The 26,258-nt window shown below is 42.9% G+C and overlaps 1 protein-coding gene across 1 annotated transcript in view; it reads right to left on the bottom strand.

Annotated features, from left to right (window-relative positions):
- Window positions 1-4,425: 4,425 nt before the first annotated feature.
- Window positions 4,426-26,258, bottom strand: part of LOC131679531 (another transcription unit protein-like) — a 178,101-nt gene continuing 156,268 nt past the window's right edge. Inside the window, exon 2 of the mRNA XM_058960271.1 lies at window positions 4,426-5,326. Within this exon, the coding sequence (XP_058816254.1) occupies window positions 4,426-5,326 (901 nt within the window). The remainder of the gene's footprint in view (window positions 5,327-26,258) is intronic.

Here is a 26,258-nt window from a genome sequence, read left to right as displayed (position 1 = left end):
TCTGTTCCGAAAATGTCGTGAAACTAGATAGGTGAAAAAAGTAAAAATCATAAACCAAGTTCGCGTTAAAGAGAGACCAGAAAACTTGAAAGACATGGGGTATTTTTACGACTAACTTCTCAATATAGGTACTATCAACGGCAAAGCTTTTAACAACGCAATCTCTACTTATTGAAGAGAAGGGTTGACAATAATTTGTCGAGTTTATAGACATATTATTACAGTCGGCGAATCGTTGAAGACGCATATAAAATTTAAAACGACTGCCGGACAGAAAAGTAGATTTGGAAAGAGTGTTTTTGTTTGACTGAGTACCCTCGTTCGGTGGCTATAGCTAGTTTCAGAATTTGTAAAAAAAAGAAAACATTGCTGACCAATCCAAAGCCATCAAATGTCAATAACTCATTTCAAATCAGATCATCTCTTGCCCGTTATTTTTCGCGTGAATCAAATCATACAATTGTGACACACGATCAATTTCTGCTGACGCAATGTTTTCCACGATGTGGTGAGAAAGAAAGAAAACGCTTGCCTTATAAATGAAGTTTTTATGATTTAATGACACTGATTTATACCGAGCTGATAGATATAAGACAGCGATCTGTTAAAATGGCTGACGGGTAGCGCGGTCGTGGCACAATTCAAAGCCCTGCGCGCGAGATGATGATTTGCACACGTCGTCGTCGTCGTCGTCGACGTTGCGAATTTGTGCCACTCGCGCATGGATCTGTCATTTCTTTCATTTCATAACCTCAAACATTGCTGACTGCACCATCCACGAGCACGCCGATCAGCAATGGAAGAGTGCTATAGCGGTCAGTTGGTGGTGAAGCGGGGCAAAAGCGCGATATAAAATACAAGGAAAAGTTGCACTCGCTGATTAATAGAGTCGCTCTGGCAGCCGCCACCGCCGCCGAAGCGGGACCGTCTTGTTGGTAGTCTCGAAATCTTTTGTCACCCGCACCGACTCTGTCCAACAGCCGGCGGCGACGATGATCGCGGGCGATGTCCAAGACCAGCGAGAGATTTGAGGCGCTTGCTTCGTGCGAGTTCCTTTCGGGCGGGTTCGGTAGAGGGAAACCCCTGGCGGGGATGTCGATGTGCTAAATAACTGAATGACACTGTTTTTGTCTCCAAGTTTTTTTTATATATTTGCCTCCAAAGAGCAACCGCATGGTCTGTGTTGATGGAGAGTTCAAAATCCGCTTTACCGTTCCTCTGGGTGATAATTTAGCTTAATAGGATTCATGCCTATAAAGTGTGCGGTGGTATTAAAAGCATAAAGTAAAATGATGGCTAATTAGAACTGGTGGCAATTTATCTACACGGTTTTCCAACCTGTTTTAGATCGGTTAAATTGGCATATTCGTGGATAAAAGCTCGATACCACTCGTTAATAACAAATTTAATTTTGAAATAATAAACTTTTTTAATTTTGATAACATTTTAAAGAAAAATAACATAAAATTTAATGCACTGAAATTAAATATCAGTTGACGGAGAAAATGTAATCTTTAAGGGAATCTACTCTCGAGGTCCGAAATTGAGCTGTTTCTGGGGAACAAATTGCTAAGTATCTACGGAATGGATTATGAATTTTTATTTTTTATTTTGACTTATAAATTTCAATTTTGAAGAGCAGAAAAAAAACATTGATGACCTTGAAACGGCATTGAATACATTGATGCTGCAACCGCTGCCGAGTAAGACTTTTCATAATGTAATGGTCCGGTTCCAACATTGAGCCACGTTAAATAAATTTAATATATAAAAAAAGAAATTGACCTAGGTTGCTAAGACCAAAGGAAGAGATTTTCAGATGCAACCGACGCATTATCACGCGAACATCGGCGTTTGCATGTTCCCATTTGAGACCGCGTTTGTAAGTTTACTAGTGCTAAAAGATTCACTTAATCACCGGGGCGTTTTCATGTTTGCGAAACCGCGGGCTTTGGTGTGCGTGGATGATTGCGGAGGTCTTAAGCGTTTATATGTAAACGTGCGTGATATGGATCGTGTTGTCTAGTGAATATGAGCGTCATTTTTTTATTGATCTAACTGAAGGCTTGAGTCTAGGCTGCTAGAACCGAGGGTGGAGTCTTCCGGACGTTACGTAACATTACCGACTCATGATCGCGCGAACGGTGGCTTAATGCTTGAGACCGCGTTTGAAAATTTATAGGTGCTAAAATGATCATTTAATTATCGTGGTGTTTTAATGTTGGCGAGAACGCGGCGAGATGTGTTGATGGTTGCAATTGCACATTCGCGTTTGTGGCCAGAAATATGTTATCGCGAAAGCCACGAGTGTTTGTAGATTTGGAATGAAATTGTAAGTGTATATGAAAGAATATTCAATTGATTGTATTAGTGAGTGCTAAAAAGAATCTACCTTAAAATGTAGAAATAAAACGAAAAATAACATGCTGAATTAAGATAAATTAAGAAAAATGCAAAGAAATTAAGTAGAAGCGTATTAAGTAACTGATATTATTTTTGTTACACATGGGTAGTAAAAAAATCAAACTAATAGAAGTACAACAAAAACAAACTAATGAAGTAGAAAAAAAGAACTAATGATGCAATCAAATTACTTGAACTTGTCTAAATACCAGAAATGAAATTCATTTACCATTAACGACGATTGCATTTTGTTACAATTTTATTATGCTATGCTGACCGGGAATGGATGATTCAAGTGTGTCGGTAAATTAATCGTACCTTAATTTATCCATACTACTCGACTGAATCGAATATAGTGCACGAATTGAAAACCGGAAAATAGTAACCTAGGAAGGATTACCCACTATTCTATCATATAGGCCAGTTCTGCATACATTACCTTTTACAAATACTCAGACAATCACATACACAGATAGACATACGACTAGCACATAGCTATTGTACACTAGTTCTGAAAACTACAAGCACTACAACACAACCACTAATAGGCTTCTACTTTTTGATTTCTTAATTGACGAATAAATCGTATTCAGAGTTGGCTGCATTCTCTCAGATTTTAATGAAACTTTCTGTATATAAAGACTTTGTCACAAAAAGCCACTTTGAATACTTTGTTTTTCCAAAAATGATATAGATTGTGTTTTGAAAAGCCAATTTTTTCAAATGGCTGTAGTCTAAAAATGACAAATCCTACCAAAAAATGTTTTAAGAGTGATTTTCACAAAATTAGTCAAATTTTTGAATAAAAATATTGAAAAAAATCTTCATCGACTCCTACACTGAAAAAAATCGATTTTAAAAATTTAAAGTTAATTTACAAAAAACCTCATCTTTGATTTGGATGAAATTTCATTCCAAGATAGGTAATTGTGTTCCCAATCTACCATCAAAAATTCAAGTTGGGTACTTTCAAGGAAAAAGTTGTTTGAAAAAAACTTTTCCTAGTTGAAACTGATTTTTTTTTCAATGTATTTTTGTCGAAAACTAAACCAATGAAAGTCATAATCATTTCAGAATCCAATAAAACTCAGTTTGTGAGAAGATATTGTCTAATTCGGCAACTATTATTATTAATCAAGAATCCCATTGAAAAGAGTTCGTGTCATTAATCAAATATTGCACTAATACTTCTTTATTTTCTTGTTTAGTTCTGAGGAAGGATCAGAGAAATAAATAATCGCCAAATAATGCCATTATGCGCTTAATTCGTACTTAGACTGGAATCTACACGAGCTTGCGAAGTTTTTTTTATTTTTGTATTGCCCTGAGATATAAAATAAATTTTAGAAAAGTTTGTCAATTATTTCATAAAATTTATCATTTTTGTGATGAACAACTAAACGGCAGTCTTCTTCCAATCTTCCAGTCTTCTAGTCTTCTAGTCTTCCAGTCTTCCAGTCTTCCAGTCTTCCAGTCTTCCAGTCTTCCAGTTTTCCAGTCTTCCGGTTTTCCAGTCTTCCGGTTTTCCAGTCTTCCGGTTTTCCAGTCTTCCGGTTTTCCAGTCTTCCGGTTTTCCAGTCTTCCGGTTTTCCAGTCTTCCGGTTTTCCAGTCTTCCGGTTTTCCAGTCTTCCGGTTTTCCAGTCTTCCGGTTTTCCAGTCTTCCGGTTTTCCAGTCTTCCGGTTTTCCAGTCTTCCGGTTTTCCAGTCTTCCGGTTTTCCAGTCTTCCGGTTTTCCAGTCTTCCGGTTTTCCAGTCTTCCGGTTTTCCAGTCTTCCGGTTTTCCAGTCTTCCGGTTTTCCAGTCTTCCGGTTTTCCAGTCTTCCGGTTTTCCAGTCTTCCGGTTTTCCAGTCTTCCGGTTTTCCAGTCTTCCGGTTTTCCAGTCTTCCGGTTTTCCAGTCTTCCGGTTTTCCAGTCGTCCGGTTTTCCAGTCTTCCGGTTTTCCAGTCTTCCGGTTTTCCAGTCTTCCGGTTTTCCAGTCTTCCGGTTTTCCAGTCTTCCGGTTTTCCAGTCTTCCGGTTTTTCAGTCTTCCGGTTTTCCAGTCTTCCGGTTTTCCAGTCTTCCGGTATTCCCGTCTTCCGGTTTTCCCGTCTTCCGGTTTTCCCGTCTTCCGGTTTTCCCGTCTTCCGGTTTTCCCGTCTTCCGGTTTTCCCGTCTTCCGGTTTTCCCGTCTTCCGGTTTTCCCGTCTTCCGGTTTTCCCGTCTTCCGGTTTTCCAGTCTTCCGGTTTTCCCGTCTTCCGGTTTTCCCGTCTTCCGGTTTTCCCGTCTTCCGGTTTTCCCGTCTTCCGGTTTTCCCGTCTTCCGGTTTTCCCGTCTTCCGGTTTTCCCGTCTTCCGGTTTTCCCGTCTTCCGGTTTTCCCGTCTTCCGGTTTTCCCGTCTTCCGGTTTTCCCGTCTTCCGGTTTTCCCGTCTTCCGGTTTTCCCGTCTTCCGGTTTTCCCGTCTTCCGGTTTTCCCGTCTTCCGGTTTTCCCGTCTTCCGGTTTTCCCGTCTTCCGGTTTTCCCGTCTTCCGGTTTTCCCGTCTTCCGGTTTTCCCGTCTTCCGGTTTTCCCGTCTTCCGGTTTTCCCGTCTTCCGGTTTTCCCGTCTTCCGGTTTTCCCGTCTTCCGGTTTTCCCGTCTTCCGGTTTTCCCGTCTTCCGGTTTTCCCGTCTTCCGGTTTTCCCGTCTTCCGGTTTTCCCGTCTTCCGGTTTTCCCGTCTTCCGGTTTTCCCGTCTTCCGGTTTTCCCGTCTTCCGGTTTTCCCGTCTTCCGGTTTTCCCGTCTTCCGGTTTTCCCGTCTTCCGGTTTTCCCGTCTTCCGGTTTTCCCGTCTTCCGGTTTTCCCGTCTTCCGGTTTTCCCGTCTTCCGGTTTTCCCGTCTTCCGGTTTTCCCGTCTTCCGGTTTTCCCGTCTTCCGGTTTTCCCGTCTTCCGGTTTTCCCGTCTTCCGGTTTTCCCGTCTTCGGGTTTTCCCGTCTTCCCGTTTTCTAGTCTTCCCGTTTTCCAGTCTTCCCGTTTTCCAGTCTTCCCGTTTTCCAGTCTTCCCGTTTTCCAGTCTTCCAGTCTTCCAGTCTTCCAGTCTTCCAGTCTTCCAGTCTTCCAGTCTTCCAGTCTTCCAGTCTTCCAGTCTTCCAGTCTTCCAGTCTTCCAGTCTTCCAGTCTTCCAGTCTTCCAGTCTTTCAGTCTTCCAGTCTTTCAGTCTTCCAGTCTTCCAGTCTTCCAGTCTTCCAGTCTTTCAATCTTCCAGTCTTCTAGTCTTCCAGTCTTCCAGTCTTCCAGTCTTCCAGTCTTCCAGTCTTCCAGTCTTCCAGTCTTCCAGTCTTCCAGTCTTCCAGTCTTCCAGTCTTCCAGTCTTCCAGTCTTCCAGTCTTCCAGTCTTCCAGTCTTCCAGTCTTCCAGTCTTCCAGTCTTCCAGTCTTCCAGTCTTCCAGTCTTCCAGTCTTCCAGTCTTCCAGTCTTCCAGTCTTCCAGTCTTCCAGTCTTCCAGTCTTCCAGTCTTCCAGTCTTCCAGTCTTCCAGTCTTCCAGTCTTCCAGTCTTCCAGTCTTCCAGTCTTCCAGTCTTCCAGTCTTCCAGTCTTCCAGTCTTCCAGTCTTCCAGTCTTCCAGTCTTCCAGTCTTCCAGTCTTCCAGTCTTCCAGTCTTCCAGTCTTCCAGTCGTCCAGTCTTCCAGTCTTCCAGTCTTCCAGTCTTCCAGTCTTCCAGTCTTCCAGTCTTGCAGTCTTCCAGTCTTGCAGTCTTCCAGTCTTCCAGTCTTCCAGTCTTCCAGTCTTCCAGTCTTCCAGTCTTCCAGTCTTCCAGTCTTCCAGTCTTCCAGTCTTCCAGTCTTCCAGTCTTCCAGTCTTCCAGTCTTCCAGTCTTCCAGTCTTCCAGTCTTCCAGTCTTCCAGTCTTCCAGTCTTCCAGTCTTCCAGTCTTCCAGTCTTCCAGTCTTCCAGTCTTCCAGTATTCCAGTCTTTCAGTCTTTCAGTCTTCCAGTCTTTCAATCTTCCAGTCTTCTAGTCTTCCAGTCTTCCAGTCTTCCAGTCTTCCAGTCTTCCAGTCTTCCAGTCTTCCAGTCTTCCAGTCTTCCAGTCTTCCAGTCTTCCAGTCTTCCAGTCTTCCAGTCTTCCAGTCTTCCAGTCTTCCAGTCTTCCAGTCTTCCAGTCTTCCAGTCTTCCAGTCTTCCAGTCTTCCAGTCTTCCAGTCTTCCAGTCTTCCAGTCTTCCAGTCTTCCAGTCTTCCAGTCTTCCAGTCTTCCAGTCTTCCAGTCTTCCAGTCTTCCAGTCTTCCAGTCTTCCAGTCTTCCAGTCTTCCAGTCTTCCAGTCTTCCAGTCTTCCAGTCTTCCAGTCTTCCAGTCTTCCAGTCTTCCAGTCTTCCAGTCTTCCAGTCTTCCAGTCTTCCAGTCTTCCAGTCTTCCAGTCTTCCAGTCTTCCAGTCTTCCAGTCTTCCAGTCTTCCAGTCTTCCAGTCTTCCAGTCTTCCAGTCTTCCAGTCTTCCAGTCTTCCAGTCTTCCAGTCTTCCAGTCTTCCAGTCTTCCAGTCTTCCAGTCTTCCAGTCTTCCAGTCTTCCAGTCTTCCAGTCTTCCAGTCTTCCAGTCTTCCAGTCTTCCAGTCTTCCAGTCTTCCAGTCTTCCAGTCTTCCAGTCTTCCAGTCTTCCAGTCTTCCAGTCTTCCAGTCTTCCAGTCTTCCAGTCTTCCAGTCTTCCAGTCTTCCAGTCTTCCAGTCTTCCAGTCTTCCAGTCTTCCAGTCTTCCAGTCTTCCAGTCTTCCAGTCTTCCAGTCTTCCAGTCTTCCAGTCTTCCAGTCTTCCAGTCTTCCAGTCTTCCAGTCTTCCAGTCTTCCAGTCTTCCAGTCTTCCAGTCTTCCAGTCTTCCAGTCTTCCAGTCTTCCAGTCTTCCAGTCTTCCAGTCTTCCAGTCTTCCAGTCTTCCAGTCTTCCAGTCTTCCAGTCTTCCAGTCTTCCAGTCTTCCAGTCTTCCAGTCTTCCAGTCTTCCAGTCTTCCAGTCTTCCAGTCTTCCAGTCTTCCAGTCTTCCAGTCTTCCAGTCTTCCAGTCTTCCAGTCTTCCAGTCTTCCAGTCTTCCAGTCGTCCAGTCTTCCAGTCTTCCAGTCTTCCAGTCTTCCAGTCTTCCAGTCTTCCAGTCTTCCAGTCTTCCAGTCTTCCAGTCTTCCAGTCTTCCAGTCTTCCAGTCTTCCAGTCTTCCAGTCTTCCAGTCTTCCAGTCTTCCAGTCTTCCAGTCTTCCAGTCTTCCAGTCTTCCAGTCTTCCAGTCTTCCAGTCTTCCAGTCTTCCAGTCTTCCAGTCTTCCAGTCTTCCAGTCTTCCAGTCTTCCAGTCTTCCAGTCTTCCAGTCTTCCAGTCTTCCAGTCTTCCAGTCTTCCAGTCTTCCAGTCTTCCAGTCTTCCAGTCTTCCAGTCTTCCAGTCTTCCAGTCTTCCAGTCTTCCAGTCTTCCAGTCTTCCAGTCTTCCAGTCTTCCAGTCTTCCAGTCTTCCAGTCTTCCAGTCTTCCAGTCTTCCAGTCTTCCAGTCTTCCAGTCTTCCAGTCTTCCAGTCTTCCAGTCTTCCAGTCTTCCAGTCTTCCAGTCTTCCAGTCTTCCAGTCTTCCAGTCTTCCAGTCTTCCAGTCTTCCAGTCTTCCAGTCTTCCAGTCTTCCAGTCTTCCAGTCTTCCAGTCTTCCAGTCTTCCAGTCTTCCAGTCTTCCAGTCTTCCAGTCTTCCAGTCTTCCAGTCTTCCAGTCTTCCAGTCTTCCAGTCTTCCAGTCTTCCAGTCTTCCAGTCTTCCAGTCTTCCAGTCTTCCAGTCTTCCAGTCTTCCAGTCTTCCAGTCTTCCAGTCTTCCAGTCTTCCAGTCTTCCAGTCTTCCAGTCTTCCAGTCTTCCAGTCTTCCAGTCTTCCAGTCTTCCAGTCTTCCAGTCTTCCAGTCTTCCAGTCTTCCAGTCTTCCAGTCTTCCAGTCTTCCAGTCTTCCAGTCTTCCAGTCTTCCAGTCTTCCAGTCTTCCAGTCTTCCAGTCTTCCAGTCTTCCAGTCTTCCAGTCTTCCAGTCTTCCAGTCTTCCAGTCTTCCAGTCTTCCAGTCTTCCAGTCTTCCAGGCTTCCAGTCTTCCAGGCTTCCAGGCTTCCAGTCTTCCAGTCTTCCAGGCTTCCAGGCTTCCAGTCTTCCAGTCTTCCAGTCTTCCAGTCTTCCAGTCTTCCAGGCTTCCAGTTTTCCAGTCTTCCAGTCTTCCAGTCTTCCAGTCTTCCAGTCTTCCAGTCTTCCAGTCTTCCAGTCTTCCAGTCTTCCAGTCTTCCAGTCTTCCAGTCTTCCAGTCTTCCAGTCTTCCAGTCTTCCAGTCTTCCAGTCTTCCAGTCTTCCAGTCTTCCAGTCTTCCAGTCTTCCAGTCTTCCAGTCTTCCAGTCTTCCAGTCTTCCAGTCTTCCAGTCTTCCAGTCTTCCAGTCGTCCAGTCTTCCAGTCGTCCAGTCGTCCAGTCGTCCAGTCGTCCAGTCTTCCAGTCGTCCAGTCTTCCAGTCGTCCAGTCGTCCAGTCTTCCAGTCGTCCAGTCTTCCAGTCGTCCAGTCTTCCAGTCTTCCAGTCTTCCAGTCTTCCAGTCTTCCAGTCTTCCAGTCTTCCAGTCTTCCAGTCTTCCAGTCTTCCAGTCTTCCAGTCTTCCAGTCTTCCAGTCTTCCAGTCTTCCAGTCTTCCAGTCTTCCAGTCTTCCAGTCTTCCAGTCTTCCAGTCTTCCAGTCTTCCAGTCTTCCAGTCTTCCAGTCTTCCAGTCTTCCAGTCTTCCAGTCTTCCAGTCTTCCAGTCTTCCAGTCTTCCAGTCTTCCAGTCTTCCAGTCTTCCAGTCTTCCAGTCTTCCAGTCTTCCAGTCTTCCAGTCTTCCAGTCTTCCAGTCTTCCAGTCTTCCAGTCTTCCAGTCTTCCAGTCTTCCAGTCTTCCCGTCTTCCAGTCTTCCAGTCTTCCCGTCTTCCAGTCTTCCAGTCTTCCAGTCTTCCCGTCTTCCAGTCTTCCAGTCTTCCAGTCTTCCAGTCTTCCAGTCTTCCAGTCTTCCAGACTTCCAGTCTTCCAGTCTTCCAGTCTTCCAGTCTTCCAGTCTTCCAGTCTTCCAGTCTTCCAGTCTTCCAGTCTTCCAGTCTTCCAGTCTTCCAGTCTTCCAGTCTTCCAGTCTTCCAGTCTTCCAGTCTTCCAGTCTTCCAGTCTTCCAGTCTTCCAGTCTTCCAGTCTTCCAGTCTTCCAGTCTTCCAGTCTTCCAGTCTTCCAGTCTTCCAGTCTTCCAGTCTTCCAGTCTTCCAGTCTTCCAGTCTTCCAGTCTTCCAGTCTTCCAGTCTTCAGTCTTCCAGTCTTCCAGTCTTCCAGTCTTCCAGTCTTCCAGTCTTCCAGTCTTCCAGTCTTCCAGTCTTCCAGTCTTCCAGTCTTCCAGTCTTCCAGTCTTCCAGTCTTCCAGTCTTCCAGTCTTCCAGTCTTCCAGTCTTCCAGTCTTCCAGTCTTCCAGTCTTCCAGTCTTCCAGTCTTCCAGTCTTCCAGTCTTCCAGTCTTCCAGTCTTCCAGTCTTCCAGTCTTCCAGTCTTCCAGTCTTCCAGTCTTCCAGTCTTCCAGTCTTCCAGTCTTCCAGTCTTCCAGTCTTCCAGTCTTCCAGTCTTCCAGTCTTCCAGTCTTCCAGTCTTCCAGTCTTCCAGTCTTCCAGTCTTCCAGTCTTCCAGTCTTCCAGTCTTCCAGTCTTCCAGTCTTCCAGTCTTCCAGTCTTCCAGTCTTCCAGTCTTCCAGTCTTCCAGTCTTCCAGTCTTCCAGTCTTCCAGTCTTCCAGTCTTCCAGTCTTCCAGTCGTCTTCCAGTCTTCCAGTCTTCCAGTCTTCCAGTCTTCCAGTCTTCCAGTCTTCCAGTCTTCCAGTCTTCCAGTCGTCTTCCAGTCTTCCAGTCTTCCAGTCTTCCAGTCTTCCAGTCTTCCAGTCTTCCAGTCTTCCAGTCTTCCAGTCTTCTAGTCTTCCAGTCTTCCAGTCTTCCAGTCTTCCAGTCTTGCAGTCTTCCAGTCTTCCAGTCTTCCAGTCTTCCAGTCTTCCAGTCTTCCAGTCTTCCAGTCTTCCAGTCTTCCAGTCTTCCAGTCTTCCAGTCTTCCAGTCTTCCAGTCTTCCAGTCTTCCAGTCTTCCAGTCTTCCAGTCTTCCAGTCTTCCAGTCTTCCAGTCTTCCAGTCTTCCAGTCTTCCAGTCTTCCAGTCTTCCAGTCTTCCAGTCTTCCAGTCTTCCAGTCTTCCAGTCTTCCAGTCTTCCAGTCTTCCAGTCTTCCAGTCTTCCAGTCTTCCAGTCTTCCAGTCTTCCAGTCTTCCAGTCTTCCAGTCTTCCAGTCTTCCAGTCTTCAGTCTTCCAGTCTTCCAGTCTTCCAGTCTTCCAGTCTTCCAGTCTTCCAGTCGTCCAGTCTTCCAGTCGTCCAGTCTTCCAGTCGTCCAGTCGTCCAGTCTTCCAGTCGTCCAGTCTTCCAGTCGTCCAGTCTTCCAGTCTTCCAGTCTTCCAGTCTTCCAGTCTTCCAGTCTTCCAGTCTTCCAGTCTTCAGTCTTCCAGTCTTCCAGTCTTCCAGTCTTCCAGTCTTCCAGTCTTCCAGTCTTCCAGTCTTCCAGTCTTCCAGTCTTCCAGTCTTCCAGTCTTCCAGTCTTCCAGTCTTCCAGTCTTCCAGTCTTCCAGTCTTCCAGTCTTCCAGTCTTCCAGTCTTCCAGTCTTCCAGTCTTCCAGTCTCAGTCTCCAGTCTTCCAGTCTTCCAGTCTTCCAGTCTTCCAGTCTTCCAGTCTTCCAGTCTTCCAGTCTTCCAGTCTTCCAGTCTTCCAGTCTTCCAGTCTTCCAGTCTTCCAGTCTTCCAGTCTTCCAGTCTTCCAGTCTTCCAGTCTTCCAGTCTTCCAGTCTTCCAGTCTTCCAGTCTTCCAGTCTTCCCGTCTTCCAGTCTTCCAGTCTTCCAGTCTTCCCGTCTTCCAGTCTTCCAGTCTTCCAGTCTTCCAGTCTTCCAGACTTCCAGTCTTCCAGTCTTCCAGTCTTCCAGTCTTCCAGTCTTCCAGTCTTCCAGTCTTCCAGTCTTCCAGTCTTCCAGTCTTCCAGTCTTCCAGTCTTCCAGTCTTCCAGTCTTCCAGTCTTCCAGTCTTCCAGTCTTCCAGTCTTCCAGTCTTCCAGTCTTCCAGTCTTCCAGTCTTCCAGTCTTCCAGTCTTCCAGTCTTCCAGTCTTCCAGTCTTCCAGTCTTCCAGTCTTCCAGTCTTCCAGTCTTCCAGTCTTCCAGTCTTCCAGTCTTCCAGTCTTCCAGTCTTCCAGTCTTCCAGTCTTCCAGTCTTCCAGTCTTCCAGTCTTCCAGTCTTCCAGTCTTCCAGTCTTCCAGTCTTCCAGTCTTCCAGTCTTCCAGTCTTCCAGTCTTCCAGTCTTCCAGTCTTCCAGTCTTCCAGTCTTCCAGTCTTCCAGTCTTCCAGTCTTCCAGTCTTCCAGTCTTCCAGTCTTCCAGTCTTCCAGTCTTCCAGTCTTCCAGTCTTCCAGTCTTCCAGTCTTCCAGTCTTCCAGTCTTCCAGTCTTCCAGTCTTCCAGTCTTCCAGTCTTCCAGTCTTCCAGTCTTCCAGTCTTCCAGTCTTCCAGTCTTCCAGTCTTCCAGTCTTCCAGTCTTCCAGTCTTCCAGTCTTCCAGTCTTCCAGTCTTCCAGTCTTCCAGTCTTCCAGTCTTCCAGTCTTCCAGTCTTCCAGTCGTCTTCCAGTCTTCCAGTCTTCCAGTCTTCCAGTCTTCCAGTCTTCCAGTCTTCCAGTCTTCCAGTCTTCCAGTCGTCTTCCAGTCTTCCAGTCTTCCAGTCTTCCAGTCTTCCAGTCTTCCAGTCTTCCAGTCTTCCAGTCTTCCAGTCTTCTAGTCTTCCAGTCTTCCAGTCTTCCAGTCTTCCAGTCTTCCAGTCTTCCAGTCTTGCAGTCTTCCAGTCTTCCAGTCTTCCAGTCTTCCAGTCTTCCAGTCTTCCAGTCTTCCAGTCTTCCAGTCTTCCAGTCTTCCAGTCTTCCAGTCTTCCAGTCTTCCAGTCTTCCAGTCTTCCAGTCTTCCAGTCTTCCAGTCTTCCAGTCTTCCAGTCTTCCAGTCTTCCAGTCTTCCAGTCTTCCAGTCTTCCAGTCTTCCAGTCTTCCAGTCTTCCAGTCTTCCAGTCTTCCAGTCTTCCAGTCTTCCAGTCTTCCAGTCTTCCAGTCTTCCAGTCTTCCAGTCTTCCAGTCTTCCAGTCTTCCAGTCTTCCAGTCTTCCAGTCTTCCAGTCTTCCAGTCTTCCAGTCTTCCAGTCTTCCAGTCTTCCAGTCTTCCAGTCTTCCAGTCTTCCAGTCTTCCAGTCTTCCAGTCTTCCAGTCTTCCAGTCCTCCAGTCTTCCAGTCTTCCAGTCTTCCAGTCTTCCAGTCTTCCAGTCTTCCAGTCTTCCAGTCTTCCAGTCTTCCAGTCTTCCAGTCTTCCAGTCTTCCAGTCTTCCAGTCTTCCAGTCTTCCAGTCTTCCAGTCTTCCAGTCTTCCAGTCTTCCAGTCTTCCAGTCTTCCAGTCTTCCAGTCTTCCAGTCTTCCAGTCTTCCAGTCTTCCAGTCTTCCAGTCTTCCAGTCTTCCAGTCTTCCAGTCTTCCAGTCTTCCAGTCTTCCAGTCTTCCAGTTTTCCAGTCTTCCAGTCTTCCAGTCTTCCAGTCTTCTAGTCTTCGAGTCTTCATTTAAGTTTGTTCTGAATATATACCATATTCGTTACTGGTACTTTTTGCATATATCTGGCAACTAGTAGCCGGAAAAATGGATTCTGAGATGATTATGATTTTCATTAGTTTAGTTTTAGATAAAAATACACTGAAAAAAATTAATTTTGGACAAGGAAAAGTTTTTTTCAAATAACTTTTTTTCCTTAAAAGTGCCCAACTTGAAATTTTGACGGCAAGTAATTACCTATCTTGCGACAAAATTTCATCCAAATCAAAAATGGTTTTTTTTTTGTAAATCAACTCTAAATTTTTTTAAATCGATTTTTTTTAGTGTCAATGAAGAATTTTTTCAATATTTTTATTCAAAAATTTGACTAATTTTTTTGTACGATTTGTAATTTTTCGACTATAGCCATTTAAAAAAAATTGGTAAAAAAGCCCTTTTTAAAAGACAGTCTAGATCAATTTTGGAAAAAAAACGAAGCATGCAAAGTAGCTTTTTGTGAGAAAGTTTTCATGTACAGAAAGTTTCATTAAAATCTGAGAGGGTGCTGCCAACATTTGTTCATGTTGGTGCGAAATTCGTCAATTAGCCTATGAACGATGACGAAGTCGACTGATAAATCGACACACAATGACCCCCACTACAAACGCTATCCACCAACAATGCCATTAAGCTATGGAACAATGTCTGCAAACACGGCGCACTGAACCAGTCGGCCATGCCAGGGGCACAGGCTAATGGGTGATCGTTAGTTAGGGCTAGTGCAGAGTATGAAAAAATACATAACTTAAATAGGCTCATAAGCCTCTAAGATCGCTAAGGCAATACAGTGAAAAGCCGTTTTTATCAGCCCCTTGGTGAATTTTAGGCTAAAAAAACGGGGACATTGACAAAATCGGGAAATATATTTACCTTTCTTTTTAATAAACCGAAGCTCTTAAAATATTCTTCTTTAGTCACTAGACAGAGCCTCATAATTCTTTCTCAAAATTTAGTTTAAATTAACCTTAAGGGGAACTGGAAAAAAGATAAAATTTTAATTTTTACATATTTCGGATCTCTAAGATAAAAAAAAAAACGTGCTCAAGAAAGGATTTACTCGAATTCAACTTGGTTCGTCTGCAAAATCGGGGGATGATAAAATCGGGTCTTCACTGTATTAAGCAAACACAGCGCGAATTATATACATGTCTTAAAAAATTTTATCGTTTCTTTTTAAATGTTTAAAAATATTCAGGTACATTAGGAGGGGACTATAATCTGCTAGCTCAATCTTGTGCACGCAATTGTGCACGAATCGAATACTATTGACGAAAGTATTCAAAAATGTAACCAAAACAGCAAATAAAATATTAGCATCCCCAAATTATTCTAACGTAGAATTTTCATTACATTCAGACAACGTTTGAAGTTTTGTCCGAATTTGATTGAACGTTGACCACTGTGCAACCCAAAGACATCAATCCCTCTTGGTGCACCTGTCCACGTCAGAGACGTTTGCGTACATTCTTCCCCCGTTAGTGACAAAGCGGCGCAACAACCAGAGAACTCAATCAACTTGTCATCCATCGCCGGTGACAGTGTCCCCCAAAAAAGGAATCGCCAATTGATTGAATCGTTAATCGATCGATTGTCGAACAAAGACAGATCGCAAGGACGGGAACATCGGTTGCACACGTCTCGATCCCGATCGGATGGGATCGTCGTTAGAAAAAAAAATACGTTGCAATGCACTTTGGTGCATTTTTCTTGCCGACATTTGCTTCAAGGTAGGTAAGCGTATTCTCGTTAGCAGATCGCGCGATGCCCGGGACCGTGATTGACGGCGTATTACTGTGCCTGGATGATCATTGATGTGACAGTTGCACGTCCATCACCGCGGTCTTTTGGCGGTTACGCTTCTTTATGGCTTCATCCGTATCCAAGCCAAACATCGGGACACGAACTGTGCCCATATTTACGATTTGCTAGTGGAAGCCTGGGGCCGGTGCGTGTAATAAGATTAATAGTGTATGAATTTCGCTGGATATGATGGATTGCATCACTGTTAACGATTTGCTGTAGGTTGGTAATTTTAGGATCATTGATTGAACCAGTTTGGGTTCAAATTATCGACGACGTCGTGTTTTCGAATCAGCACCAACGAAGCGGAAGAGCGTTCCAATTTGTCCGGATCAATCAGAAGAAGGTTTAACTTTCCAGGTTCCCAGCAGTGAAAACAGGTTTTCCGCGGGGAATTTATTATTACTTTAATATGATAAATTGATGCCTTTTTTCGCACGATAACACTTGTGTGAATAACTCAAACAAGAAGAGTGACAGCGACACGAGAACTGAATTGCGAAACTTCTCTGGATTGATTTATGATAGACAGCGTGAATCATTGTCATTGAGGTGTGGGATAGGTGTATGGTCTGGCTGTAATATTTGATATACGTGTATCAGTTGGTGTAAAAAAACGATTGAGCAATATGTTTGCCTAGTTTCAATATTTATTACACCTGTTAAATTAGCTTATCGGTGCTTTTATCGGAATCCGTAACTTATTTTATATCCTAACCAGAAATACTTCTAACTCCAAATATGACAAAATATGCATTGAAAAAAACACCTCTGAGATTCTTTTTTACCTCTCATTTTATTTCTTTCTATCACCCACGATAACTTGCAGCAACTAGTTCCTGCCCATAGTCCCAACAAGCGCGCCAATTAATAACCCTTGTTAAATTCACGCTCGTTTAGCCTCAAATGAACAACTCATAACTGCCGTTGTTTTTATATGTCTTACAATGTGTCTACAAACACGTTCTGTTGTAACATTACTGCGCTTCGATTACGGTCCAGTCAGCACAAGTGGCACTTATCCACCTCGCGATGAGCAATTCAGCTAATTCCCCAAACCCCCATCGTTCTACGCCTTGCTCACTGACCTAAGACAGTTTCTGTTGTAAAGTGCGATGTTTACGCGAACGAGCACCACTCACTGGTTTTCACAGCGCAGCGAGCGGGTCAGTCGGAATGGGGGCTGGTGGGACGAACGGGGGAGAACTCAGGGAAACTCAAGGTGCGTATCTTTGATTTATTTATGACTCGCGTGTGCACCCATTAGTCTACCCTCTCCCGGTTCGCGCTGGAAAGGGGCTCGCGTTTGTAGGAACTTGTAGGTGCTGGTCGCTTTATATCTATCGCGCACGACCTGCCGGGGTTGGATTCTGACTGTGAAACATATAATGATTATAATTTGGAGTTAAAAATGACGAGTTAACTGGCGAAAAGAAGAGGGTCATTTCCTAAAATTATAGCTATTTGGCGCGATTCAAAATACACTTGTATCTTTTTTTCTGGAGCATTCCGTGCCGTGCGGCAGGAACTAGATTTCCCCAGCAGTCAGTGCAGCGAACCCAAGTGATTACAGCGAATTTATGACTGCATAAATCATTGATTGTCAGTAATTAGTTTGCGATTTTGACGTTTATATTGAATTTAATTTATATCGCTCTCTGCCAAGGCATCAGCTCAGCGTGCTTTTCTCCAGGGAGAGATGTTAGCCTACATTTCAGTTTGAGAATGTACATATGTAGGAATAAAGCAGCAGCTTGGCACCGATTGTGGAGCTTTACGTTACCATCCTTCATACTGGTACTGGCTCTTCCAGCAGTTCGAGCCTATAAAATGATCAACGTCACTACTTGCTTCGCATACCGCTTGCAATCGTTTTAAAATTGTCAATTAAAATGATTGATGGACTGATATCTTCCGAGTACACTAGGAATTAGCGCACAATCGTTCAGTTCCCGACGCGACGCGGTTCTGCATGAATGTAGAAAACATTCAAGGATAAAGGTGGCAGATGCAATTGTACTGCGTTGATGATCGGTTTCTGAGCATATACTTAGATGGGGAGGGCATTCAGCAGTATAGAATAACATATGAAAAGAATAATTTGGTATATGCATATTCGGTTCAGTGCAGAAATGATTTCGCTAAAGCTTAAATCATACTGTGCTATATTTTTTTTCTGTGGAGAACCCTTCTCACTTTGCTAAAGGCATTAGGGGAAGATGGGGTAAAACGCACCCCCTAAGGAAATATGATCATAACTCAGCTATAGAACATCAATTGGGAGAATTTAATTAATGATATCGTTTAGCCAACATTTTCCTCTGTGATCACAATCATAACACTTTGCAAAATTTTTCAAAATCATTACAAATTGCTCTTTGAAAAATAAGCGGGGCAAAATGCACCTATGCGGGGGTAAAATGCACCACAACAACGGGGCATAATGCACTACAACAACGGGGCAGTATGCACCGCAACAACGGGGCAGAATGTTCGGCGAACAAGCAAGTAGTTTTGTTTTCTGACGGGATATCACAAAAGTGTGCCATTAAATAGCCTTAGGTTATGCAATTAGCAGGTTTTCAGAACGATTTTGCTGTTTTCGATTAAAAAACCAGCAAAATCAAAGAAGAGTGCATTTTGCCCCCGATGGAGCAGAGAAATAAATTTAGCAAAAAGTGAATTGTTTAGTAGATTTTTCATATGTAGTGCGACAGAATAATGAACAACGGTATAAATAGAACTGGAATATTCTGATATAATAGTAAAATAGCATTCATAAGAGCTGAAAATCTTTGTTGCACGAGCCGTAATAATTACATGAGAAGAGCACGTAATTGTTTTTTGTTTATTTCTCAAGCTGCTATTGATGTACGGTTATCAAACTTTGCCAGTGTATGTTAACTATGACGGACTTCCGCCATAAAAAAGGGTGTTACCCTTTTCTCGAAATTTTCAGCTGTTTTCGATATAAGCAATGGGTGCATTTTGCCCCGGGGGTGCGAATTACCCCATCTTCCCCTACATAGCGTTATTGGGGAGGTGGTATTTTGTATTCTGTGACGATACCCAAGCAACACGGTATGTTGATAAGCTGTTTTTACAACACCAATGTCAAACAGTAAATTGTGAAAATATTCGTGCAGCAAGCGTTATTCAACTGTTATGCAATTAAAAAAGCGCAGGAGGTGGAGCTTATAGGCAACATGTTCATTTGTTCCGAATGATGTACCAAAAATCATAATAACAACAAAGATTGTTGCAATAATGCTAGCGATTGCTTTGAAAACAACTTTGTCGAAATGAAATGAAACTTAATGTGTTTCATGAAATTGTTATGCAAACAAAGCATAAATATTACGTCCACAGTCAAATATGACAATATTATTAATATGGGTGAAAATGTATAACCAATAAAAATGAATCGAGCAATTTTTGAAAATACTTTGATATTTTTAAAGGGCCTTCAAACAACGCACAGAGGAGTAACTAGAACAAATTCTTGGCCAAAAACCAAAAAAATTTTTTTCGATTTTTTTGTTTCGTTATATTTTTTTTACATACCTAAGAACCTACTGTATAACGTGGCAAAATTAGGAGTATATCAAAAATTGTTAAAGAATTTTTGCATGTATGCCAAATGGTGATATTTTAAGGGATATTTTAATCGTTTTCGTTATATATTCAGCAAAATCGCTTTCTAGTGATGATGACTGTATTAAATAAGATAATATTATTACAAACGTAGTTCAACACAACCGTTTGTTTAACTTCAGCTTAAAACTAACTAAAAAAAGTAAACTTGCTGTGTATTGCACCAACTTAAAAAAATTCCTTGTTTTAACATTTTATTACAAATTTGAATTATAAAAAAGTTACATTATACGGCTAGATCCGGCAAAGTTGCTGAAGCAGTATTACAATACAAGATTTCAGCTATACAAAAATATTCGAACTCTTCCGATCTTGTCCGATCCACCAATACCAAGCGATTTGAAAATATTGAAATTTTGACTAATTTGAGGTACACCGAAATGCTGTAGGGCCAAATATTATGTTTGCCAACATGTATCTCTATGAAAATATGCACAGGCATCCATTTTCTTCTCCCTTTCCCGCTGATCAAATGTTTATGCAACTGGAAAAATAAATGTATTCACAAAGATCACCTAGAAATTACTAGTATTTGAAAAGATATAGAAAATTGACCTCTGCACTGGTAGGTGGGTAGATGCCAAATTGTTCCAAAAACTAGTAATTGTCTATTTTTAGTTCATATTAAGGCATAATAACAACAATTGCAGCAGCAAATAATTTTGGCCAGGATTCGACCCCAATTACTCCTCTGTGCAACGTTGATATAAACTCAATAAATTTTATACTTATTTGTGAATTATTTATCGTACGCAAAGCACTGTGTTCAAATATGCTTTTTTCGAGAGTAATAAAAAATTTAAAGCATATTAATGATTAAAATTTTGGGTTCTAATCTAAAGATCTAAACATATTTACTTTTCGTCAGCAATTTTTTTAGAGAAATAATTCATTTTATCAATAAATATGGCGGTTGTTTTTATTTCTACTATGCTACAAACTCAAGTTGAGTATAAGTTTTATAAGTGTATCCAGAATAAAGTTTGCTGACAAGTTGAATAATAATGCTATCTCCAGTTTTCGCGATAATGCTTGCAACAAAATTGTTTTAGCTGCGCAGTAGAGTCACAAACACGTTGCAAAAAACATCCATAATATGTGTCAAAGTTGATTGTTTCAAAAAACATTAGAAATACAAATAAATAGCTAAGATGAAACGTGCAACAGCTGCGTTTCACACATGCAACAGTAGTGTTTTTTGCAATTTTGTTGTCATTGTAATGCAACAAATAACTTTTGCTGTTTTTCTAGAACATGTTGCAAGTGCTACTTGGGTAGGAGAGTAGGGGGTCATAATGCTTCGTAGCTTTGTGATCTTTATAAAAAACTAGATGTAACCCGGTGCGCTTCGCTACACCCATCGGGACTAACTAAACAAAATAGTTTAAATATGAAAATAACAAATATTTTTATTACTATAAAAATAAATATATGAATAAAAATAACAAATATTTTTACTACAAAGAAGAAACCGATTCTCGCAGATAGACAATGTTTTTGGTTAGACCATCTGGAGCATAATTAGATAAATTGGTCGGTTTCCCTAAACATAATCGTTTGAAATCCGTTGGTATCATTCGAATTCGAGGTAGCAATACATCTGCTTCTTTATATTTTCTAAATGGTTGCTTGGATGAAATTTTTCAACCAAGGCACAGTCGTAGTGGGTCAATGTTTCGCAGTAACTAAAATAATAGGCACACAATGTTTCGATTGCAACACTTGCTGTGGAAAGCCTGGCGAATCAAAAGAATTAAACAGAATTCATAGATTTTTATAAGTAACCGAATTTCAATCGATGCATGCAGTAGTGTATGAATTTTAACCCTTAAATGCGTAATGTTGATTTAAAACAACATTGCCAAAAACGTCTCAAAATTATTGCGTAATGTATTGAAACTTTGAGACAATTTTTACAAAATTTGAAAAAAATCGGTTTGCACCTTTAAGAGTTAAGTCAATATACGCAATCGATCAATTCTTCAACGGATTGTACTATTTTACAAAATCATGTAAAAAAGTGGTGCAATTTGTTGTTGCATCAATTCACATTTTCCCAATTCATAAATCCACCATTTTCTTGACGAGTTAACCTGCGATGGTGACTATGATACGAAGACATAAAAGAATGTTGGTGGGGGCGTGGGTAAGGTTAGTTCGGAAAAATTGCACATTTAAAAAAATGTTTTGGTGATACAGAAAGGGTTACTATATTCATTCACTTTTCCTATAATCATTGCACAGCTGAACAATATTTCTTCAAATATCATAGCACTATACTGAAAATTGGGCCAGTGACAGCGAATCTCCGAAGGCGTTTCGTTGAAAACTTATTTTGCGGCTTACATCATAACTCAAAATATATCGGACCAATCGTTTTCAAGGTTTGCACAGTTCTTCTGCACAACCCCAGGTATTGATCGAACCCTTTTTTCTTGATATTTGAAATTTTCGTAGCATTCTGTAGCAAAAATGCGATTTTCGTTTTAAAAAAATCATGATTTAATGATGAGAAGAAGCACTGTGCAAAATTTTAAATAATTTGGTTGAGTAGAAATTGAATATTGGTGTACATCGCATGTAACTCTCCTAATTTTCAATACGGTGAAAAATTAGGAAAATATTGCTCAAATTTTGCACTATTGAACGAATAGAATCGGTACCGCAAAAAATTCTTTTGAGGGCGATATTTTTTCATCAAAAATACATACCCCATTATGCAAGAATTGATCAGTAGGTGTGGAACAACGGGTAAAATTTGACGAAGATCGCCGACCACACCACCAAATCTTTGATAATAAAAATTGAATATTCGATTGGTTCCTTTTATTTTTTTTTTATTCAAATCGTTTATTTGATAAGGCACGTAGCGTTAGCTTAAAGGTGCCAATTTTGTTTTGTTTTACATTTTAAATTGCTTAAAACTAGGGGATTACATATTGATTTTTTTAAAATGAAACTAATGCGATTTTATAGCTATCTTATATATCTACACAAGGGGATAATATTATTTTCATAAGATTAGGGGGGTCATTTAGTTTTTGTGGCAATATGGTTTGACATTTTTATCAGTGAGATTATTGGAGCAAATAATGTTTAACTAAGGGGGACAATTTTTTACGACTAACTTAAAACTAGGAATAACTAGAGGGCATGATTGAATTTTGTAAAGATTCGTAATTATAGTTATTTTTGTGGGTAGTAGAGTTGGGCATTTTCAACGAGATTATATAATATAATAGTTAAAACTAGAAGAGACAAGAAGAGCTAAATGCTTCGTGATATATTGGGGGGGGTAGGGGTTTTACTTCTGGGTATAAGAGTCAGGGGAGGGAGGGTAGACAAAGATGGCAGGGAGAGAAAATTATTTCAGTTTCAGGCATCGTGAGATCAACGGATGGATTACAAACTCGGGTGGCCTTCATCAGGGGAATCATGTACTGGGACGCCGGGTGGTCCTCCTCAAGATGGCAGGGGTTTTTCCAGACGATTTCGTAGTACGGCTCAGATGTGGATTGGCTACATTTCGAGTTAAGCGTGTTATGTTCGTGCCGTAGGTCCCGTGTTTGTTGGCTCATTCGATACAGATGCTTTGATACAGGTGGAAGAGAGTTCTGAGAATGATAAGGAAAATAAGAAGGGGCAGTTAGACTTGTATGTTGATGGTTTTGAGGAACGTGTATATAAGGGACATATAGAGGACATCGCGGCTTGCCAGCACATCTCGAACCGGGACGTTGGTTGGTCTTCCTCGGGCCCGCAGGGTATCCATTAGCCGAGACCTGGCGGAACTGTACTCGGTGCACGCCCAGACAATGTGCTCGATGTCGTGATAGCCGTCGCCACAAGCGCAGATACCACTATCCACGAGCCCAATACGCCGGAGATGTGCATCCAGCGTGTAATGGTTTGCCATGAGTCGCGATATCACACGAATGAAGTCACGACCCACATCCATCCCCTTGAACCAAGGTTTCGTCGATACCTTAGGGATTATCGAATGTAGCCACCTTCCCAGCTCCCCACTGCTCCATGAAGTTTGCCAACTTTCGAGGGTTCTCTGATGAGTAATACTGAAAAATTCGCTGAAGCAAATTGGTCTTTCGTAAACGTCTCCTTCTAAGGCACCCATCTTAGCTAAGGAGTCTGCCTTCTCATTGCCCGGAATGGAGCAATGAGAAGGGACCCACACCAAGGTAATCTGGAAAGAGTTGTCAGATAAAGCACTCAGTAGCTCCCGTATTTTCCCCAAAAAATACGAGGAGTACTTTCCATGTTTCATCGAGCGAATAGCGTCAATGGAACTGAGGCTATCCGAAACGATGAAGTAATGGCCTGCGGGTAATGTTTCAATGACTCCAAGGGTATACTGAATGGCAGCTAGTTCTGCGGCGTAAACTGAAGCAGGGTCACTGAGTTTGTAGGAGGCGGTGAACTTTTGATTGAAAATACCGAAGCCAGTGGATCCTTCGAGGTTTGATCCGTCAGTATAAAACATCTTAGAACAGTCGACTTCTCGGAATTTATTATAAAAAATGTTTGGAACTACTTGTGGGCGTATGCGGTCCGGGATTCCACAAATCTTGTCTTTCATGGATGTGTCGAAGAAAACAGTAGATTCAGAAGTATTTATGAAATGCACACGGTTGGGATTGTAAGAAGAAGGGTTAATATTCTGCGCCATGTAGTCAAAGTACAGGGACATGAAACGGGTCTGAGAATTGAGCTCAACAAGCCTTTCGAAATTTTCAATCACGACCGGGTTCAAGATATCGCATCGAATGAGCAATCGATATGAGAGTTCCCAAAATCAATTTTTCAACGGGAGAACGCCCGACAGCACTTCGAGACTCATCGTATGGGTCGACTGCATGCACCCTAAGGCGATACGCAAACAACGATACTGAATTCTTTCGAGTTTGATGAAATGTATGTTCGCGGCGGAGCGAAAGCAGAAGCATCCGTATTCCATTACCGACAGTATCGTTGTTTGATACAACCTAATTAGGTCTCCTGGGTGGGCACCCCACCATGTTCCGGTTATTGTACGAAGAAAGTTGATCCTTTGCTGGCATTTCTGTTTCAGATACCGAATATGGCATCCCCAAGTACCTTTCGAGTCGAACCAGACCCCTAGATATTTTACTGTGAATACCTGAGCGATAGTTTGACCCATTAATAGAAGCTGTAGTTGTGCTGGTTCACGCTTCCTTGAAAATACAACTAGCTCAGTTTTCTCCGTGGAGAATTCGATACCCAGCTTAACAGCCCAAGCAGACAAATTGTCCAAGGTATTCTGTAATGGTCCTTGTAGATCGACAGCTTTGGGTCCCGTAACAGACACCACGCCATCGTCTGCAAGTTGCCTTAACATGCAGGAATTGTCAAGACATTCATCAATGTCGTTGACGTAGAAATTGTATAACAGGGGGCTTAGACATGAGCCCTGGGGAAGGCCCATGTAGCTAAATCGTGATGTCGATAAGTCACCATGCGAAAAATGCATGTGCTTTTCCGACAATAAGTTTAGTAAAAAGTTGTTTAAAGTCGCTGAAAGACCATGCTGGTGCAGCTTCTCTGAAAGAATGTTGATCGAAACTGAGTCAAAAGCCCCCTTAATATCTAGGAACACTGATGCCATCTGCTCTTTGCTAGCATAGGCCATTTGAACTTCAGTTGAGAGCAACGCAAGACAATCGTTCGTCCCTTTGCCTTTGCGAAAGCCAAATTGTGTATCTGACAGTAAGCCATTTGCTTCGACCCAATTGTCGAGGCGGAATGGGATCATTTTCTCGAACAACTTCCGGATACAGGATAGCATTGCGATCGGACGGTACGAATTGTGGTCGGAGGCTGGTTTTCCTGGTTTTTGGATGGCGATGACCTTCACTTGTCTCCAATCGAGTGGGACAATGTTAGCCTCGAGAAACTTATTAAATAAGTTCAACAAGCGTCTCTTGGCAGAGTCAGGCAGATTCTTCAACAAGTTGAATTTGATTCTGTCTGGCCCCGGAGCTTTATTGGTACACGACAAGAGAGCAAGTGAGAACTCCACCATCGAAAAAGGTGTTTCGTTCGCGCTATCGTGAGGAGACGCGGCGCGGTAAATCTTCTGTGCCGGGGCGGAATCCGGACAAACCTTCTTGGCGAAATCGAATATCCAACGGTTTGAATATTCTGCACTCTCGTTAGTACTGTTTCGGTTTCGCAAACGCCGGGCCGTGCCCCAAAGAGTGCTCATCGATGTTTCTCTCGTTAGTCCGTCAACGAACCGGCGCCAGTAACTACGTTTCTTGGCTTTCATCAAACTCTTCATTCGCGTTTCTAACGTCGCATATTGTCGATAGCTAGCAGGTAACCCGTCGTCCCGGAAGGTCTTATACGCGGCGGCCTTCTCCGCGTACACGTCTGAGCACTCTTTGTCCCACCACGGATTAGGAGAGGGTTTTGTATGTTCGCGCCGGGTACTGGCTTAGTCTGAGCTTGATTCGCGCTGTCGAGAATCAAGCCAGCCAAAAAGCTGTACTCTTCCTCCGGAGGAAGTTCTTGGGTAGATTCGATGTTGTCGGATATCGCGGCAGCATAGCTCTTCCAATCGATATTTCGTGTGAGGTCATACGAAATATTGATTGATTTCAATGGCCTTGAACCGTTATTGATTGAGACTACAATCGGCAGATGGTCGCTGCCGTGGGGATCAGGAATTACTTTCCACGTGCAATTTAACCGCAGCGATGTTGAGCAAAGGGACAAGTCTAAGGCGCTCGGGCGCGCTGGAGGAGCAGGAATCCGTGTCATTTCACCCGTGTTTAAAATTGTCAAATTGAAGTTATCGCAAAGATCCTGAATTAAGGAAGACCGGTTGTCATCATAGAGGCAACCCCATGCTGTACCGTGAGAGTTAAAGTCTCCTAAAACTAGTCGCGGTGCTGGCAGGGATTCTAAGATGTCTTGTAGCCGTCGGTGCCCAACCGCGGTGTTGGGGGGAATATATATGGAAGCTATGCAAAGGCTTTTGCCTTTGGTTGTTACTTGACAAGCGACAACTTCAATACCTGTTATCGAAGGAAGGTTAATTCTGTAGAAGGAATAGCACTTTTTGATCCCCAAAAGCACTCCTCCATAGGGGGTGTCTCGATCCAGGCGAATAATATTAAAATCGTGGAAGTTGAGATCTATGTCGGAAGTTAACCAAGTTTCACATAATGCAAATGCATCGCAACTCAAATTATTTATTAAAATTTTGGAGGAATCAATTTTCGGGATGATACTTCTGCAATTCCACTGTAGAACAGTGATCAAATCCGTGACCTCGTTCGATGAGTTAGCCATCGAAGGATACAATCGCTGAGAGGAGGGGCCATTTAGCAGTCAACTGCTTCAAAAATGTTCTCACTGTAGGGAGAAAAGCTAACATAAGACTTTTAATAGGATCAGTAATATTGAAAGTTTTTATTATCCAGTCCACTATGTCCGAGAGTTTTATAATTCCAGTGCTGTGATTACTCTCGAACTGAAACAAAGGAACACTTGGGATTTTTGATGTTCCTGGAAGTGCTGGGAACTCCTTCTCTGAGCTTAATCCTCCGAGACCAGGAGCTAATTGCTTCGGTTTGGTTGCAACACTTCCAATAGATGTCACTTTCGGAGCCCCGTCAAGGGACACCTTCTGGCCTTTACAAGGAACTTTACGAGAGGAAATGTTCCTCCTCTTCCTATAAATTCTAGGCACCCTAGTAGATGTTCCCTCTTGTGGGTTACCAGCC

This window comes from Topomyia yanbarensis, chromosome 2, assembly GCF_030247195.1.
Source record: "Topomyia yanbarensis strain Yona2022 chromosome 2, ASM3024719v1, whole genome shotgun sequence".
Lineage (NCBI taxonomy): Eukaryota > Metazoa > Arthropoda > Insecta > Diptera > Culicidae > Topomyia > Topomyia yanbarensis.
The sequence above is the reverse complement of the archived record's forward strand: the minus strand, read 5'-3'. Positions and strand labels throughout refer to the sequence as shown.